Genomic DNA, 20,857 nt, shown 5'->3' with positions numbered 1-20,857 from the left:
ATGGGCCATAATTCCGGCCCATTGGGTCGACTTACCTGCAGTTAAATTCTTAAGCAACTGTCTTGTCTGACAGGCCCAGTTAGAATCAGGAAGAGAAGAGTGTCCTCGGCTCCAGTGGTGAAGCAGAAAATAAACGATATGAATAGGGACACACAACATTTCTTATGGTACTAGCTGCCATAAAGTGGGTGAATTAAATGTTCCATTGAAAATAACAGGCCAGGGAGAAGGTAATTATCTGAGGGATGTGAATGGGATGTGGGGGTGAGGGGAGGGTTAGGGAGAGATGAACATTGGCGGGTGGGGGGAGTCGGACATTGGGGGTGGGGGTTTTGATCATCTTGGGGGAGTCAGACATGTGGGTGAGGGCGTTTGGATATCGGGACACAGTCAGTTATTGGGGGGTATGGTGGGCATGGACATTGGTGGGGGCACCGATATGGAGGGGTGCAGAAGTCCGACATCAAGAGGTTGGGAGGTTCAGACATCAGAGGAGAGCTGTACACTGGGGGGGGGGGGGGGGGGGGGGGGTGGCTGGAGGGTTTGGATATGGTAGTGGATTTGGACATATAGGGCTGGGGTGTTCGAACATCGGTGCGGGAGCTGGACATGGGGGTGGGTGTTTCTTACATCACGGCAGACTCAAACTTGAGGAGGGGGTGTGGGGGGTTTGGACATTGGTGTAGTGTTGGACATGAGTGGGATGGGGGGTTTTGGGAATCATCTTTATACTGCTTTGATCCTGAGTTACGTTTCTTCTTTGTAAGCTGTTCACCAGAGGCCCTGGAGCTAGTACAGAGCTAACACTAGCACTGTTCTGTCATGTGGATTCTCCTGAGCAGCTCTCTCCAGCAGATTCTGTTGTGAGATCCTGGCCAGTAGGTACACTGCCTATTAGAGTCTCTGGCCATCTCTTTCTTGTAAGAAACCATCCATCTTAACAGTCGTCCTGCCTTGCTTGCTAGCAGCGGGAAAATGGAAGAAGCTCTCCTCTGTGATTTGGTATCAAAAGCACGTACGTACAGGCTGCATGCTTTCAAGTGTACATGCAGGGCGTATGATCTGCTCACTGCTGCCGCTTACAGTCAGAAGACTGCACAAAGCCTCATTTCATTCATGCCAGTAGCAGCCGCCATTCTCAGTTTAAATGCCTGTCGTGGCTGCTGGGCACTTCTCCTATGGTCAGGACCATCGTTGAAATGTTGTGATCGATTGCTCTATGATCCTCCCAACATCCGCCTCTGACCCACCTGCAGACTGCGACCCACACTTTGAAAAACACTGCAATAAATTATTGGGGTACTGAAGTGCAGAGGAACAGAGCAACCTTGGACTGCATGTCCACAGAATCTGAAGATGGTTGGTGACTGGTGAGGTCTTTGACAAAGCATATGGGATACCCCCCTTCAAAGGAATAGGGATAGAATATAAGTGCTGGGAGGTTATGTTAGAACTGTATAAACCACAAGTTAGGACCGAGCTGGAATTTCTAATTGCTCTCTGGCCACAGCGAAGGTGCTAGAGGACTGGAGGACAGCTGATATGGTTCCACTTTTTGAGAAGGGTGGAAGAGATGAACCAAGACTTACAGAGCAGTGAGTCTCACATCAGTGGTCGGAAAACTATTGGAGAAAATCCTGAAGGACAGAATCAGTCTCCACTTGGAGAGACAAGGTTTGATTAGTGACAGTCAGCATGGCTTTGTCAGAGGGAGGTCATGCCAAAACATTTGATTGAATTTATTGAGGAGCTAATCAGGTGTGAAGATGAGGGTAGTGCAGTGGATGTAATTTATCTGGATTTCAGCAAAGCCTTTGACAAGGTCCCACATGGGAGACAGATAAAGAAGGTAAAAGCACATGGGATACAGGGTCATGTGACAATTTGGATCCAAAATTGGCTTAGGATAGGAGACAGAGGGTGGTGATAGAAAGCTGTGTGCCTGGAGGCTGGTTATACATGGTACACCACAGGAATCAGTGCTGGGTCCCTTATTGTTTGTGATATATATATATATATATATATATAAACAATAGGGAAGGAAATGTGGGGGAGATGATAAGTAAGTTTGAAGATGTCACGAAGGTTGGCCGGATGGTTGACAGTGAAGGCGGCAGGACAGGTGACTATAGTTAAGAAGGCTTACAGGACACTTACCTTTATCAGTCATGGAAAAGATTATAAGAGCAGGGAGGTAATGTTGGCACTGTACAGGATTTTAGTTAGGCCACAGCTGGAGTATTATGTTCAGTTCTGGTCACCGCATTTTCGAAAAGGATTTAATTGGACCAGCAACGGTGCAGAGGCGGTTAAGCAGGATGACCTGGGATGGAGCATTTTAATTATGGAGAGGTTGGATAAGCTTGGGTTGTTTTTCTAAGAGCAGAGAAGGCTGAGAGGGGACCTGGTGAGGTGGACAAGATTATGAGGGGTATGGGTAGGCTGGGTTGGAAGCAGCAGGTCCCCTTACCTGAAGGGTCAATAACAAGGGGCATAATTTTAAGATGAGAGACAGGAGGTTTAGAGGGGATTTTCCACCCAGAGAATGGTGGGAATCTGGAATGCTCTACCTGGGAGGGTAGTTGAGGCAGTAAAGCTCACAATCTATAAAACATACTTGGATAAGCAGTTGAAATTGCACAACAGGCGACAACTTGGTACCGTTGTTCCTCAGACTCTTTGAAGAGTGGCCCCTCGATCGGACCAAGAAAGGCTGCAACCTCGGCACAGTGGTTAGCACTACTGCATCACAACTCCAGGGATTCGAGTTTAATGTCGGCCTCGGGTGGCGATGTGGAGTTTCTCCCTGTGTGCGCGTGGGATTCCTCCGGGTGCTCCGGTTTCCTCCCACAGTCCAAAGGTGTGCAGGTTAGGTGGATTGGCCAAGGTAAATTGCGCCTTAGTGGCCAAAAGAGGTTTGGTGAGGTGACAGGTATAGGGTGGCGGCGTAGGCTTAAGTAGAGTGCTCTTTCCAAGGGCTGGTCCAGTCTTGGTGGCCTCCTTCTGCACTGTAGTGATTCTATGATTCTATTTTATGATTCTTTCATTTGGCAGCCAAGAGACGCAAGAGGTTTCTGGGAAGGGGCGGGCACTCAGATTACAGATCCAGAGAAATGTGACCAGGTGTATGAAAGTTCAGCCAGAATCCATTCTGCTTATTACAGAAGTGGGAGAATGCCAAATGTTTTTTGTAATAGATAACATGAAAAAAATGGAGGAAATGTAGAACGGAAAAAAACTGAGAGGCGCTCACAGGCAAACCAGAAGAAGTCAAGACGATGGGTCAAGTGCTGGAAAGTGGGATTGGTGCAGATTTAGAGTATTTTTTTTGTGTATTTCAGGCTCGATGAGCTGAAGGGCCTCTTCTGTATGATTCTATGATTCTATGGAGTACTACATGTCATTATAGTCACCGTAGAAAAGGTACAATTGCACTAGAAAGTGTACAAAGGAGATTTATGAGGAATAGGCCAGAACTGGGAAGTTTAGTTAGGAGCTCTTGGGTAGGCGGCAGTTGTTTTCTTTGGAAGCGGGGAGTGGGTGGGGAATCATTTGAAAGGGTTGAGATAGTATGGATAGGAAGGCCCATTCCCTTTAGTTGAGGGGATAAAACCAGGGTGATGGACTTGGGGCAAGATGTATGAGATTTAGAGGGGATTAGAAAGGATTTTTTCTCATCCAGCGATTCTGGAATTCACTAAAAGCAGTAAAAGTGGTAAAAGCAGAAACTCACATATCATTTAAAATGACTTGGATATGCATTTGAAGTGCTGTATATAACCTACCAGGCTAAGAACCAAGAACTGGAAAGTGATATTTCTGGATGTCTATTTGTAAATTGGCAAGGAAATAATGTGCTGCTTGGCTTCCATCTGTGTTGTCAATGTCTATGATTTTATATAGACATAGACATATCTACAGTATAGCAGGAGGTGTTGTCAATGTCTATGATTTTATATAGGCATAGACATAGAATCTACAGTACAGAAGGAGGCTATTCGGCCCATCAAGTCTGCACCGGTCATTGAAAGAGCACCCTACCCAAGCCCACACTTCCATCCCAGCCCCGTAACCCAGCAACCCCACCCAACCTTTTTGGACACTAAGGGCAATTTAGCATTGCCAATCCACCTAACCTGTATGTCTTTGGACTGTGGGAAGAAACCAGGGCACTCGGAGGAAACCCCGCAGACACGGGGAGAACGTGCAGACTCCGCAGACAGTGACCAAAGCCGGGAATCGAATTTGGGAACCTGGAGCTGTGAAACAACTATGCAAACCACTGTGCTACCGTGCCGCCACGGTAACCCACTACAAACCTTAGCAGCGTTCCGGAAATTCTGCCGGATTCTTTCATTACACAGCATCCCCTATCTTTCTGCAGCACTTTGCTGTATTGCCATTTGTCTTCCTGAATCCAAACCTTTACATATCATACAGCACTTTTTTCACAATATTGAGGTTGGTTCATAGCTCATTCAACCTTTGTGCATCTGCATCACTAAAACACCTGTATTATTGATCGTTTTCGACTGTTCCCCCTTGCAGTTTGTTTTGGTCAATTCCTGAACAAGGCTCTTCAAGCTCTTGTTCCAACAAAGGGTGCGCGATTCTCCCATGCCGCGCCGTATGGAAGAATTGCCATTCACGCCATTTTTTCCCGCGCCGCCGGTTCGAGGCAGGCAGGCAATTCTCTGAGGAGCGGAGAATCGGCGCCATTTGCGGCAGTGCATTTGGCGCAGCGCTGGTCGTGGGCAGCTGTCCGCTGCCGGGCCGCCGATTCTCCGGCCTTGATGGGCCGAGCGGTCGTGCGGAAACGGCAGAGTCCCTGAACCCCAACGCCATGTTACGTCGGGGCCGGCACGCTGAGGAAGTCCCCCTCGTATTCGCGGGTTGACGCGGCCCAGCTGCGCATGCGCAGATTGGCGCGGCCCAACTGCACATGCGTGGGTTGGCGCGGCGCCGGGAAGGGAGGCTGGAGCGGCGTGAACCGTTCCAGCACCATGCCGGCCCCCTGTGGGGGCCTAAATCGGTAGTTCCCGCACGGTGCAAACACTCTGTCTCCATTTCGGAGAATCGCGCCCAGGATCTCCACTTGAAATATAAAACTTTGCTATTGTTTCTCTCCCTAATGCTGACTGATGTGTCTTTCTGTTTGTTTGTTTTTTCCAGACTTCCAGTTTTTCTTACCTATTTTGTGTTACTTTTCCTTCCTTTCCAACTCAGTATAGTTTCAGCAAAATATTTAAGATTCTCTACAGGTGCAATCTCTATGGGTGACATGGTAGCACAGTGGTTAGTACTGTCGTTTGACAGCTCCAGGGTCCCAGGTTCGATTCCCGGCTTGGGTCACTGTCTGTGCGGAGTCTGCACATTCTCCTTGTGTCGACATGGGTTTCCTCCAGGAGCTCCGGTTTCCTCCCACAGTCCAAAGACGTACAGGTTAGGTGGATTGGCCATGATAAATTGCCCTTAGTGTCCAAAAGGGGTTGGGTGGGGTTGCTGGGTTACGGGTATGGGGTGGAGGTGTGGACTTAAGTGGGGTACTCTTTCCAAGGGCCAGTGCAGACTCGATGGGCCGGATGGCCTCCTTCTGCACTGTAAATTCTATGTCTATGTCTATGGTCACTTTAAAGTTACTTTATATCATTAGAAAGGCTGGAAATAAGAGATGTTTTACAGAGATTATTTCTTGTATCAATGTATTCCAGTTAGTACTCCCAAAAAACACACGGACCCCGAGAGCCGAGAATGATACAAACTAACTATTTTGGAAGAAGTGGCTTTGGTTCCTCCCAGATGAAGCAAGCTTCAATCACATATGCTTTAATGTTCATTAGTGCCATATATAGACTAAGTTCATCTGGCACTGAACATCTTCTGTCATCCTCAGCCACTGAATATTTGTAGCCGCTTGGAGCACTGGAACATCTGAGGTGCCATAAAAAATTATCATCAGTATTCTAAACAGAGCCATAAATAATCAGAGATAATGAGAAAACAGTTGTTTATGCACATAGCAATTCCGTTAACTGGTGGAAGGCCTGGTTTATTCTGCACGCTCAACAACATTATTACAGTCATTTCAAATGTGTCTGTGAAATCTCCTCTGGTCAGCAGTATGTCTGGGATCTTTTTTATGGTTAATCTTCCCCCAACGCTGAAGTCATTAGACAGGGCATGTCACAGATAGTTAGCTGAATACAGTATGCTGGAGAAGCCATCACTGAAATAAGGAAAGAGATTAATTTGTGACTCGGACCTGTCATCTAATTCAATGCTTCTATCTAATTCCCATAACCGTTATTCAATTCTGTTTTTCCCAATACAACTATCTAATCTCTACTTAAAAGAATTAAAAAATGATTTATGAAAGAGAATCCCACACGACAGTTGACCATTCACAATGATCCAGTAGCAATGATCAATCACGAGATTACAATAGCAATGATCCAGTAGCAATGATCAATCACTACTCTCCAGCAGCAATGATCCAGTAGTAATGATCCAGAAGCAATGATCTATCACTGCTCTCCAGCAACAATGATCCAGTAGTAATGATCCAGTAGCAATGATCTATCACTACTCTCCAGCAGCAATGATCCAGTAGTAATGATTTATTACTAGATTACAATAGAAATGATCCAGCAGCAATGACCTATCACTAGATTGCAATATAAATGATCCAATAGCAATGATCTATCACTACATTCCAGAAGCAATGTTCCAGTAGCAATGATCAATCATGAGATTACAACAGCAGTGATCTGGTAGTAATGATCTATCACTACTTTCCAGCAGCAATGGTCCAGTAGCAATAATCTACCACTAGATTGTAATAGCAATGATCCATTAACAATAATCTATCACTACATTCCAGCAACAATGATCCAGTAGTAATAATCTATCACTACTTTCCAGAAGCAAAGATCTACCTCTAGATTACAACATCAATGACCTAGTAGTAATGACCTTCACTAGATTACAATAGCAATTATCCTGTGGCAATGATATGTCACTACCTTCCAGAAGCAGTGATCCACTAGTGATGATATGTCACTACTTTCCAGAAGCAATGATCCAGCAGCAATGATCTATCACTAGATTACAATAGCAATGATCCAGCAGCAATGATCTATCACTAGATTACAATAGCAATGATCCAGCAGCAATGATCTATCACTAGATTACAATAGCAATGATCCAGCAGCAATGATATATCACTAAATTACAATAGCAATGATCCAGCAGCAATAATCTATCACTAGATTACAATAGCAATGATCCAGCAGCAATGATCTATCACTAGATTACAATAGCAATGATCCAGCAGCAATGATATATCACTAAATTACAATAGCAATGATCCAGCAGCAATAATCTATCACTAGATTACAATAGCAATGATCCAGCAGCAATGATCTATCACTAGATTACAATAGCAATTATCCAGCAGCAATGATCTATCACTACGTTCCAGAAGCAATGATCCAGCAGCAATAATCTATCATTAGATTCCAATAGCAATAATCCAGTAGTAATGATCTATCACTATGTTCCAGAAGCAATGATCCAGTAGTAATGGTCTATCACTACGTTCCAGAGGCAATGATCCAGTAGTAATGATCTATCACTAGATTACAATAGCAATGGTCCAGCAGCAATGACCTATCACTACTTTCCAGCAGCAATGATCCAGCAGCAATGATCTATCACTACTTTCCAGAAGCAATGATCCAGAAGCAATGATCTATTACTATGTTCCAGAAGCAATGATCCAGTAGTAATGATCCATAACTACTTTCCAGAAGCAATGATCCAGAAGCAATAATCTATCACTATGTTCCAGAAGCAGTGATCCAGCAGCAATGATATTTCACTAGATTACAATAGCAATGGCCCGTGTCAATGATGTATCACTACTATTATGGGCCAGGGTTTAGAGAACCCCAAAGTGTATCATGGAGTTCACATGACCCACAACTGTTACTAGATTGTGGTATGGGGAGCACACGGCCCACTCAACAGGCATGGTACAACATAATCGAAAAGTATTTTTTAAAACAAAACAATGTTTATTCTATGAACTCAAGTTAACCTGTTTAAAACATACAGTGAACATCTTAGCAACCATCAATTCAAATACAACCCCCAAAGAAAACAACACATAGTAATCATCAAGCTTTCCTTTTAACATCCATAAGTCATTAAAAAAAGAACCTTTTAACAGAAGCACGTCAGGTTTAAATTCACAACTGAGAACAGTTATCACTCTGAATTCACCAACTGATCAAAAGATAGTCTTTACATGGCAGAGAGAACAACATTACACCTTCTATGGCTGACTGCAGCTCCAACACTGAAACAAAGCCAAAAAAACACAGACACATCCAAGCTTTTCTCAAAGTGAAACTAAAAAGCAGAGCCAGAGCTCAGCTCCTCCCACACTCTGACATCACTGCAGTAACATGATCAGACAAACATTTATTAAAGTGACATTCTCTTGACACCTCCTCCCAAGACAAAAAAAAAAACCATGAACTTCAAAATGGTTTAACTTTTCACCTTTTCACTATCCTTCAAGAAATGCACACAGTAAATATACATTTTCATTTCAAAAAACCAACACATGCGAACAGGTATAATAATATAGTCCAGTTTTGTTCTTCTTCCTCCAACCAAAATCCTTCCATTCCTCACAATCGTGACAAAGCATCGGCTATCACATTTTCTCGTCCTGCCACGCGTACTATTTTTAAATGAAATGGCTGCAACAATAAACTCCAGCGAAACAGCCTTGCATTGTTATTCTGGAATCACTCCAAAAACTTCAACGGATTATGATCAGTCTACATAATTGGGTCAGACTGATTGCTGGTCACAATAATTGTGAAAATGTGGCAACGCCAGCACCAAACTCAAATTCTCATTCTTAATCGTTAAATACTTTTTCTGGTGAGAATTCAATTTCTTTGAAAAGTAACCAATGGCTCTATCTATTCATCGTCGTCTTGTAGAAGCACCGCACCTACACCCACATCACCCGCATCAACCGCCACTTTGAATGGTTTGGTATACTTTGGGATGACTAACACAGGAGTAGTGGTTAACACAGTCTTCAGGCCGTCAAATGCCTGTTGACACTCCGCTGTCCACTGGAATTTGTTACGCTTCTTGAGCAAGTCCGTCAGTGGAGCGACCACACTGGTAAAATTCGGTACAGACTTCCGGTAAAATCCACCCACACCAAGAAATCGCATTATTTCCCGTTGTGTCAAGGGTATCGGAAACTCCCCAATCACTTTTGTTTTCACATCCCGTGGGACCATTCGGCCCTGTCCGATTGTATGGCCAAGGAAAGTGACTTGGGCTTTTCAAAATTCACTTTTGGCGAGGTTTACCACCAAACCCGCCACCTGAGGTTGGTCAAATAACTCCATCAGATGTTTTAAATGTTCTTCCCATGTCTGGCTGAAAATTAGCAGATCGTCAATGTATACCACACAATTGGTTAATCCTGAAGCAACTTTGTGAGTTAACCGTTTAAATGTGACTGGGGCGTTTTTCATGCCAAACGACAGAACATTGAATTGGTAAATACCATCTGGAGTCACAAAAGCTGAAATCTCCTGCGCCCTGTCGGATAAAGGTACCTGCCGGTAACCTTTGAGTAAATCCAGTTTGGAAATAAAAGCTGATTGCCCCACTTTCTCAATGCAATCCTTCAAACATGGGATAGGATAAGACTCCGTTCTTGTAACTGCATTAACCTTTCTATAGTCCACACACAACCGTTGGGTACCATCTGGTTTAGGTACCATCACTATGGGTGAGCTCGATTGGCTACAACCTACTTTAATGATGCCATTTTAAAGCATCCTCTCAATCTTTTTGTTAACCTATGCCAATTTTAAAGGGTTAGGTCCATATGGATGTTGTTTGATTGGAACCTGGATCCTTTTAACGTCCATAAGACATAAAAAAAACTTTTAACAGAAGCACATCAGGTTTAAATTAAATACTGAGAACCGTTATCAATCTGAATTCACCAAATGTTCAAGAGATAGTCTTTACATGACAGAGAGAAGAACATTACACCTTCTCTAGCTGACTGCAGCTCCAACACTGAAACAAAGTCAAAAAACACAGACACATCCACGCTTTTCTCAAAGTGAAACTAAAAAGCAGAACCAGAGGTCAGCTCCACCCACACTCTGACATCACTGCGGATACATGAGCAGACAAACATTTCTTAAAGTGACATGCTCATGACACTACTTTCCAGAAGGAATGATCCAGTAGCAATGATCTATCACTATCCAGAAGCAATGATCTGGCAGCAATGATCTATCACTAGATTACAAAAGCAATAAACCAGTCCTAATAATCTATCACTACTTTCCAGAAGCAATGATCTATCACACTTTCCAGAAGCAATGATCCAGCACCAATGATCTATCACTACTTTCCAGAAGCAATGACCCAGTAACAATGATCTATCACTAGAATACAATAGTAATGATCCAATATCAGTTATCTAGCACTACTTTCCAGAAGCAATAATCCAGCAGCAATAATCTATCACTAAATTACAATAGCAATGATCCAGCAGCAATGATCTGTCACTACTTTCCAGCAGCAATGATCCATCACTAGATTACAATAGCAATGATCCAGTAGCAATGATCCATCATTACTTTCCAGAAGCAATGATCCAGTAGCAATAATCTATCACTAGATTACAATAGCAATGATCCAGCAGCAATGATCTGTCACTACTTTCCAGCAGCAATGATCTATCACTAGATTACAATAGCAAGGATCCAGTAGCAATGATCTATCACTAGAGTCCAATAGCAATGATCCAGCAGCAATGATCCATCACTAGATTACAATAGCAATGATCCAGTAGCAATGATCTACCACTACTTTCCAGAAGCAATGATCCAGTAGCAATAATCTATCACTAGATTACAATAGCAATGATCCAGTAGCAATGATCTGTCACTACTTTTCAGCAGCAATGATCTATCACTAGATTACAATAGCAAGGATCCAGTAGCAATGATCTATCACTATAGTCCAATAGCAATGATCCAGCAGCAATGATCCATCACTAGATTACAATAGCAATGATCCAGTAGCAATGATCTATCTCTACTTTCCAGAAGCAATGATCCAGTAGCAATGATCTGTCACTACTTTCCAGCAGCAATGATCTATCACTAGATTACAATAGCAAGGATCCAGTAGCAATGATCTATCACTAGAGTCCAATAGCAAGGATCCAGTAGCAATGATCTATCACTAGATTACAATAGCAATGATCCAGTAGCAATGATCTATCACTATTTTCCAGAAGCAATGATCCAGTAGCAACTATCTATCACTAGATTGCAAAAGCAATGATCCAGTAGCAACTGCCTATCAATAGATTACAATGGCAATGATCCAGTAGCAATGGTCTATCACTAGATTACAATAGTAATGATCCAGTAGCAATGGTCTATCGCTAGATTACAATAGTAATGATCCAGTAGCAATGATCCAGTACTAATGGTCTATCACTACTTTCCAGCAACAATGTTCCAATAGCAATAATCTACCACTAGTTTCCAATCTCAATGATCCAATAACAATGATCTATTATTAGATTACAATGGTAATGATCCAGGAGTAATGATCTGTTACTACTTTCCAGTCGCAATGATCCAGTACCAATGATATTATACAACAGACCTGTTGAGATTGTCCAATATTTTCTGTTTTTGTTTCAGATTCCAGCATCCACAGTAATTTGCTTGTTAACAATGTGTCAATGATCTATTAACAATGGTCTATTACTAGTTTCCTGTATTAATCATCCAGTAACAATGATTTATTGCTAGTTTCCTGCATCAATGGCCCAGTAACCATGTTCAATCACTGGTTTCCTGTATCAATGGCCCAGTAGGGGGCAGCACAGTGGCACAGTGGTTAGCATTGTTGCCTACGGCGCTGAGGACCCGGGTTCGAATCCAGACCCTGGGTCACTGTCCGTGTGGAGTTTGCACATTCTCCCCGTGTCTGCGTGGGTTTCGCCCCCTACATTCCAAAAGATGTGCAGGATAGGTGGATTGGCCACGGTAAATTGCCCCCTTAATTGGAAAAAATAATTGGGTATGCTAAATTTATATTTAAAAAAAATCAATGGCCCCAGTAACAATGATCTATCACTAGTTCCCTGTATCAATGATTAAATAACAATGATTTATCACTAGTTTCCTGTATCAGTGGCCCAGTAACAATGCTCTATCACTAGTTTGCTGTATCAATGATCCAGTAACAATGATCTATCACTAGTTCCCTTATCAATGATCCAGTAACAATGATCTATCAACAGTGCCCTGTATCAATGATTCAATAACAACGATTTATCACTAGTTTCCTGTATCAATGGCCCAGTAACAATGATCTATCACTAGTTTCCTGTATCGATGATCCAGTAACAACGATTTATCACTAGTTTCCTGTATCAGCGGCCCAGTAACAATGCTCTATCACTAGTTTCCAGTATCAATGGCCCAGTAACAATAATTTATCACTAGTTTCCTGTATCAATGATCCAGTAATAATGATCTATCACTAGTTTCCTGTAACAATGGCCCAGTAACAATGCTCTATCACCAGTTCCCTGTATCAATGATCCAGCAACAATGATTTATCACTAGTTTCCAATCTCAATGATCTAGTAACACTGATTGATCACTAGTTTCCTGTATCAATGGCCCAGTAACAATGATCTGTCACTAGTTTCCTGTATCAATGGCCCAGTAACAATGCTCTATCACCAGTTCCCTGTATCAATGATCCAGCAACAATGATTTATCACTAGTTTCCAATCTCAATGATCTAGTAACACTGATTGATCACTAGTTTCCTGTATCAATGGCCCAGTAACAATGATCTGTCACTAGTTTCCTGTATCAATGGCCCAGTAACAATGATCGATCACCAGTTTCCTATGTCAATGATCCAGTAGCAATGTTCTACAAATGGTTTCCAGTATCAATGATCCACTTGTAATGATCTATCACTAGTTTCTCTGTCATGATCATGAAATGCTGTGATTTATCGCCCATTTAATATTCTTAGATATTTTGAACTAGCCCTAACTTCTGGTATCTCTCCTCATAACTATAATATTGGGAATGGCCTAGTGAATCTATGCTACAGAATTTCCATTGCTTGTTCATCCTTCCTAAATGGAGTGCCTCAGACTCGGTAACAATCCCAGACCTATTTGCTAAATTGACCTGACCGACGGATTTCTGTTCAAGCTCCACAGTCCATAGCACCCAAATGGAATTGGGGCCAGATAGAACTCCAAACAAAACAAAATGATGTCCAAGTTTGTTCACCAATTTGATTTGGCCTATGAGCCATCTCCCTTCTGTCAGGAAATTACAGAACGCAGCTAAAACCTGGAGTTTTTTCAGGGACGTTGAATGTCTACAGGAACGTGGCTGGCTTCCTAAATGTACTGACCTGTCTCATTTCAAATTTTCAGAATTTGACAATTTCATCCGCAAAAGATATTCAGTCTAATTCCAAACTGATTTTGCAGCTGATATAACGCCGCCAGCCTACCTCTTCATAAAATTTGGCCAAAATCACTGTTCAGAAAATGTCTGATTTTTATGTTGTTGTTGAAGCGAATGATGTGCCCAGAAGCATCCGGTCCTTTGTTATTGCGTGTGTTTTCTATTTGGAATATTATTCCTGATTTTGGTACACCCAGCCTCAAATTCACTTGCCTCACGCAGCAAGCTGCAAATGTTCAGCACCTGGAGACCACATGGTCAAAGCAAACAAAAGCATTTCTCACCACATAACTACGTACCAAATACATTCACGATCCGTTTCATCTATCAAGGAAAGCCTTTCAGTGTTAGCATAGAACATAGAACATGCAGTGCAGAAGGAGGCCATTCGGCCCATCGAGCCTGCACTGATCCATTTAAGCCCTCACTCCCACCCTATCCCCATAACCCAATAACCCCTCCTCACCTTTTTGGTCACTAAGGGCAATTTAGCATGGCCAATCCACCTAACCTGCACATCTTTGGACTGTGGGGGGAAACCGGAGCACCTGGAGGAAACCTACGCAGACACGGGGAGAACATGCAGACTCCGCACAGACAGTGACCCAGCGGGGAATCGAATCTGGGACCCTGGTGCTGTGAAGCCACAGTGCTAACCACTTCTGCTACCGTGCTGCCCATAGAAGAGAAGAGTTATATTCTCTTGTTAATGAGTTTGTGAGGCAAAAACCTCAAGGGCCCAAATTGGCATCCTTCACGACAGGCCCCACGGAATCGTACTTTATTTTGTAGTCAGAGAGTAGTGAAGTGTCTGGAAGCTGATAGTGTTAGCCAGGTGGTTCTTGTGAAATTTAAGAGCATATGAGCACTCTGTTTTAGTCCTGCCCCATTTGATTCAAATGATTTTTTTTGTCAGGCTTCCTTTAAGTTTACAGCAATGTCGATGAAATGGTTCCAGGAGATTGTAGTGGGTGACGGGGGTTTCTGCAAGTGATATTTACACATTAAAGGGGACATCCCCATCAAACCAGTTGGTTTTGCTGATTGATTGTCATCTTGGGGAGGTAAGGCGAGAGCTCCACTCTGCAGCCTGTGACGCAGCAGTGACTGACAAACATCAACTTTAGGATTTATGCATCGATCTGCGCTTGTGCTAAATCCTGAAGTTGCAGTCAGTTTTAGAAGGGTAATAGCAGTGAACACTGAAGGTTCACTAAGAATACCTGCAAATTCCGAGTCTATATTTGATAAACATTTGCCAATTTTTGAAGATGGTGGCCCTTTAGTTGAAATCGCAGCAATGACTTAGGTTTGAATAAATGTATTTGCATTTAATGAAGTTATCACAACTGTTTCTCACTCTGCTCTTTACTGCAAATTAAAATCATATTGGCCTTGGATGCATGCATTCCATACAATTGTTTTAAAACTTACAGTATTACTAATCAGATAGGTGGAAAAATATCAACTGCTCTGAGTCACATCTCCCTGTGCTATTGCCCAACTGGCAGGAGTTCACTTCACCCCAAAACTCTCAAATGTCTCTGCGTGATAACCCAATTTAAACCAGAGATACATGGATGGTCAAATATTGTTCCACACCAAGTCCTCAGGATTCAGTGTGCCCTTCGGGCAGCATGGTAGCATAGTGGTTAGCACAGTTGCTTCACAGCTCCAGGGTCCCAGATTCGATTCCTGGCTGGGTCACTGTGCAGAGTCTGCACATTCTCCCCGTGCCTGCGTGGGTTTCCTCCGGGTGCTCCGGTTTCCTCCCACAGTCCAAAGATGTGCAGGTTAGGTGGATTGGCCATGCTAAATTGCCCATAGTGTCCAAAAAGGTTAAGTGGGGGTTATGGGGATAGGGTAAATAAGTGGGCTTGAGTAGGGTGCTCTTTGTAAGGGCTGGTGTTGACTCGATGGGCCTAGAGGCCTCCTTCTCAGGGCCGGCTCAAGGCACCGGCAACACGGGCAGTCGCCCGGGGCGCCATGTGCTAGGGGGCGCCAAAGACTCGGGTCCCGCGCATGCGCAGTTGGGCCGGTGCCAACCAGCGCATGCGCGGTGGCCGCCCACCCCCAGGGCGCCCCCCGCTCGGTCCGCCCCCCCTCGGTCCGCCCCCCGCTCGGTCCGCTCCCCCGGTCCGCCCCCGCTTGGTCCGCTCCCCCGGTCCGCCCCCCCTCGGGTCCCCGCCCCGCCCCCCCCGGGTCCCCGCCCCTAGGTCTCCCTCCCCCGGGTCCCCGCCCCCCCCCCCCCCCGGATCTCACCCCCCCCCCTTCTCGGCCTCGCCCCCCCCCCTCGGCCCCGCCCCCCCCCCATCTCGGCACCCCCCCCCCATCTCGCCCCCCCCATCTCGGCCCCCCCCCCCTCTCGGCCCCGCCCCCCTCTCGCCCCCCCCTCGGCCCCGCCCCCCTCTCGCCCCCCCCTCTCGGCCCCGCCCCCCCCCTCTCGGCCCCCCCCCTCTCGGCCCCGCCCCCCCTCTCGGCCCCCCCCCCTCTCGGCCCCGCCCCCCCAAGGGCGCTGAAGTTCAGCTTGCCCGGGGCGCCAGCAAACCTAGGGCCGGCGCTGCTCCTTCTGCACTGTAAATTCGATGAACTATGGCTGAATGAGATACATTGTGTGCCCTTCCTCTCAGCTTTCTGGGTTTTTTTAAAATGATCAACTTTAATGCAGAACTGTTAAACAAAATTAGATTGGCTCCTCTGAAGCAGGCTCCGAGTATGTGTTACAACTGCAGCAGTCTGATACAAAGAGAGATGAAATGGGAAATTGAAATGCAAGTATCAAGAATTAGAACCAATTAACCCCCCCCCCCCAACCTGTCCCACCTCCCCCCTATAGTTCTGCACTTATTAGTATTTTAAGTAAAGTGGATTTCACCCATCCAAATACACCGTGGTGAAAATCACTTACAGATCCGCAGGACTTAAGTGTGTTGATGTAATCTTAAACTGGAGTAAAACCCTGCTGTTATTTCAATACACTTTCCCGCTCAGGAAATGTTTAAAGTAAATTTATCATTCTTGGCTTGGAGCAGAGATCCCAGATGCACTTTGCTGGGTTACACTCTAAATGGAAGGAATATAGAAGGAATTTGTAACCAAAAGATCAGTGTGTGTATTCGCATTGATGATGTTGATGGGAATTCATGAGTAGAATTTCTGGGCCTTGCTGAGGTCGGAAACAGAGGCTGATGGGCCCAATAGTATTGGCACGAGCTGACGTGCCAGTTTCCGGACCCATTTCCTGGTGCCAGCTGTTTTGGTCACGGGGTTTGGGGTCCGTCAGCTCCATGAGGTGGGTGCCAATCAGGCTCATTAAGACCTTTGTTAAGTACATTGACAGGAGGCTGGCTGGGATATTCAAGTCTGCCTAGAGTTGTCCACTGCGATGGGGGGGCAGTTCAGTTACTTGGAGGCAGACCGGGAGCAGACTGAACTGTCTCAATGCCCAATAAGGGGACACCTCTGTGAAAATAGTAAGTCAGTTATTGTTCCCCATTGGGAGTAGTTTTAAGATGTGGAAACAGTCCCAAACTCCGTTTACTGGCCCTGAAGCAAATGTTTCGCCATATATCTATATGTGATAAGATGCTCATTCAAAATACTGAAAGATATTGGACGGAACCATCCCAGACATCAGCAACGTCCAATGCCAGTTGCAGAAAGCGACATTGTTGTTTTTCCGCAATGTTGTGCAGCATTAGCTGCGAAAGATGAGCAGGCATGGGTTTTACGGCAGATCTCTGGTGGGGAAACCTTTGATTTGCCCATCCCGCCAAGACCTGAGGCCGTCAGTAATCCTGGTGCTATATTTGAAGGGCACTCCTGCACGGAGCTAGCACTTTTTAAGCTATAGAAAGCTCCCACAAAGTCCTGGCCACCAAATGGATGCCCAATCTTTGGGCTTGATGTTTGACCAAAAGTCCACCCACATCCACCCCACAACACATGGCAGAGTGGTGGCAGTTCTGCATCCTGTGCCTGTGCTGTCAGCACAAGTGCAGAGATTAGTCTAACCTGCAATCCCAGGCTGAGCAGCTTGCTTGGACCATGAGGGTTAATGTTCCATGCTTATATAATTAGAATGTTGGGTATACCAAGCACCATCCCTAATGAGGGATCCATGCCCACCTGTCACCAAAGGATTCTCAAACTTGTCCAGTCGCCCAATGGTTCTACAGCCCCGTAACACTTGATTGATTTTGAAATCTGCATGCAAGGGGTTAATACTGCGGGAGCAATATTGATACTCTTGAGTGGGCATAATTGGTTCAGAAGCCAGACTCCAAGCATGGCAATGGAGCTGATATCGAACTGTCTCAGCTGTAGAAAAATACTTGATCTTGAAATGCTTTGCCACTTGGATACCCAATGCCTGCCCTCACCCTCCTCCAAACTGCTGCCCTGGCACCGACACCACAAGCCATCCTTGAAGAAGCCATTGTGGAGACTTGCCTCTGAGGCCTCCCATCCACTGAGCCGCTTCTTTGCATTGGGATCCTCTCTAAGTTCAGGCTACCAGATGCACGCCTTTCAATGACAATTGTGAATCGGGCCATTTTGAAAGCATGCGGCGTGGGATTTAAATTTGATGTGGGGGAATGTTTCTGGAGTGTGGGCACTAAAATGAGATACAGGTTTATTATAATGACATTCCCGAAGTTGGACGGTGGAAAATGCGGCCCGTCATTCGCAGGGTGAGAGGACGATTTATGCATTTATTCCTGCATTTATGCCGCCATGATATTATACGCTCGTTCTACCAAACACACCCACCGGGAGCAAAAAGTCCTCGCCAGTAAATGCAATGAATGTTCAGTTCAGGGTCTAAAAGTTTAACATTTCTTTAACGCTGCTCTTTACTGTGGTTTACAGTGCACCAAAATCTAAAAAAAGCCCAGCTGTGCTAGTGGTGTGCATCTTGTTGATGGTATCATGTGAAAGGCGTGCCAGTATCCCATTCACAATATCATGGAAAGGGTTTGACCTTTACCCACATTTTCCACATGTAGATGAAGTTACAATACAATAATCCAGCAGAACTTTAGTGGGGGGGGGGGGGCTGTCGCCGTCAGTGGGACTGGAAACCCCACTAGAAGAACGGCTGGAAAATTTCACCCTCAGGGATTTTGGTTCTGGGCTTTGTCAGTACAGTAAGTTTTTTAATTATCCTTTGCGACAAAACATTTCATAAAGTGTTTAGACTCAAGTTATCACAAGTCTGACAGATGCTAAATAATTCGAAAAGCTATCTGATTAATTGGTAGGCTCTTTCTCTGTGTTTTCCGCCGTCAGTAACAGTGTGTAATAATCATCTCTAATGATGCTTGCTCAGATCAGATGGACCAAAACAGCAGGAAGTGCCTCTGACAGGTTCCACGACAACAGTGTCTTCAATGAAACCCTGAGGATCACAAGAATCCAGCGACACCAGGGAGGCCGTTACTACTGCAAAGCTGACAATGGCTTGAGCACCCCTGCAATCAAGTCCATCAGAGTAGATGTATACTGTAAGTAACCTGTGGCACACTGACACCACCTCATGCACAGTTTCAAATCCAGCCGAATTCAGTACTGCTTTGTACACATGTGTAGCTGCATCTGTGAAAGGACAGAGGCTGTATTGCTTACCGAAGAAATGCAAGTGAAAACCACAACTGGGTTGACAATATTATTCATTGAACTGATTTTCTATCTCCTGCTTGAGACATGTTGCTGCACTGGGAGCCTCCTGTGACATAAAGGGATGTGCACAGTAAGAGGACTTACAACACCAGGTTAATTAATTCACCTGAGGAAGGAGCAGTGCTCCGAAAGCTAGTGTTTGAAACAAACCTGTTGGACTTTAACCTGGAGCTGTAAGACTTCTTACTGTGCTCACCCCAGTCCAACGCCGGCATCTCCACATCATAAAGGGATGTGTTGCACGTGAGAGAGAGGCTAATGTCACAACAGCATGTGTGGCAGAGGTTTGAAATTAGCTCATTGTCTGTGAGAGGAATATAACAATTAGGGATATGTATGCACTGGGAATTTATTTGATCTAATTTGGATGTGGATTTGAGTTTTCACCCTGTGAGAAAAATTGAAAATACTTAAAAGCCCAAATCAAAAAAAAACCCTCAACAGCACCTTTCAAATCAATAATCCCTACCATCCAGAAGGACAAAGTCAGTTACCTGGGAACACCATCACCTGGAAGTTCCCCTCCAAGCCACTCATCAGCCTGACTTGTAAATATATCACCGTCTCTGGGTCAAAATCCTGGAACTCCTTCCCTAACAGCACAGTGGGTGTACCTACATCCCATGGTCACCACCAGCCTTCACATGGGCAATTAGAGGTGGACAATAAATGCTAGCCTGGCCAGCGACACCCACATCCCTTGAATGAATAAAAAAAAACTGTAAATTCTGATGTGCAGACTGCGCCTGAAATATTTGGCTTAACTTAAAGCAGAGAGCCACAGCTGTCCCTGGAAACAACTGAATGCTGTGGCTCACGTCCATGAGGGAGGATTTCCCGTATGCAAGAGTTGCCAGTCAATCCGAGGGCTGGTAGTTCCCCACCTACAGCAGTGCCACCAAGAGTGGTGGCCACTGCTGGGACTGCAGTCAGACCCTGAGCAGCATTGGTAGAAGCCGGGGTTCAAGGCAAGCAGGGTGAACACTTCTGAGCCAATTAGACAGGCGCAACGAGGAGGTGTGGGGTGGCAATTGGGAGGCAAGGGATTGGTGGAGGGGGGTGGGGGTTGGGTGTGGTGCTGGTGGTAGGGGAGGGGGGGGATGGTTGGGGAGGTGGTAGCACAGTGGTTAGCACAGTTTCTTCACAGCTCCAGGGTCCCAGGTTCGATTCCTGGCTTGCGTCACTGTCTGTGCAGATTCTGCATGTTCCCACGTGTCTGCGTGGGTTTCCTCCCACAGTCCAAAGATGTGCAGGTTAGGCAGGTTAGACTTGCTAAATTGCCCTTAGGTTAAGTGAGGTTACTGGGTTACGGGGATAGGGTGAAGGTGTGGGCTTATATAGGGTGCTCTTTCCAAGGGCCGGCGCAGACCTGATGGGCCGAATGGCCTCCTTCTGCACTGTAAATTCTGTGTAAAAAAAAATAAAGGCGGCAGGGGGCAGAGAACGCAGCATTGGGCAGAAATTAGGATCAAAGCCATTTCGATGCTCCGGTTCCTTGCTGGCGTCAGTTTCGATGTTTGTATAGACCCATTTGCATCCTATTAACTGGCCATGGGCGGGATTCTCTCAGAGCGGAGAATCAGCGCCATTGG

The 20,857-nt window shown here is 45.1% G+C and overlaps 1 protein-coding gene across 2 annotated transcripts in view; it reads left to right on the top strand.

Annotated features, from left to right (window-relative positions):
• The window catches only part of mdga2a (MAM domain containing glycosylphosphatidylinositol anchor 2a), a 1,064,841-nt gene that overhangs the window by 304,755 nt on the left and 739,229 nt on the right, over nucleotides 1-20,857 (top strand). For both annotated transcript variants that reach the window (XM_038776329.1, XM_038776328.1), the window contains exon 3: nucleotides 18,916-19,090. In XM_038776329.1, the coding sequence (XP_038632257.1) occupies nucleotides 18,916-19,090 (175 nt within the window). The remainder of the gene's footprint in view (nucleotides 1-18,915; nucleotides 19,091-20,857) is intronic.

This window comes from Scyliorhinus canicula, chromosome 2, assembly GCF_902713615.1.
Source record: "Scyliorhinus canicula chromosome 2, sScyCan1.1, whole genome shotgun sequence".
NCBI classification, from domain to species: domain Eukaryota; kingdom Metazoa; phylum Chordata; class Chondrichthyes; order Carcharhiniformes; family Scyliorhinidae; genus Scyliorhinus; species Scyliorhinus canicula.
The sequence above is the reverse complement of the archived record's forward strand: the minus strand, read 5'-3'. Positions and strand labels throughout refer to the sequence as shown.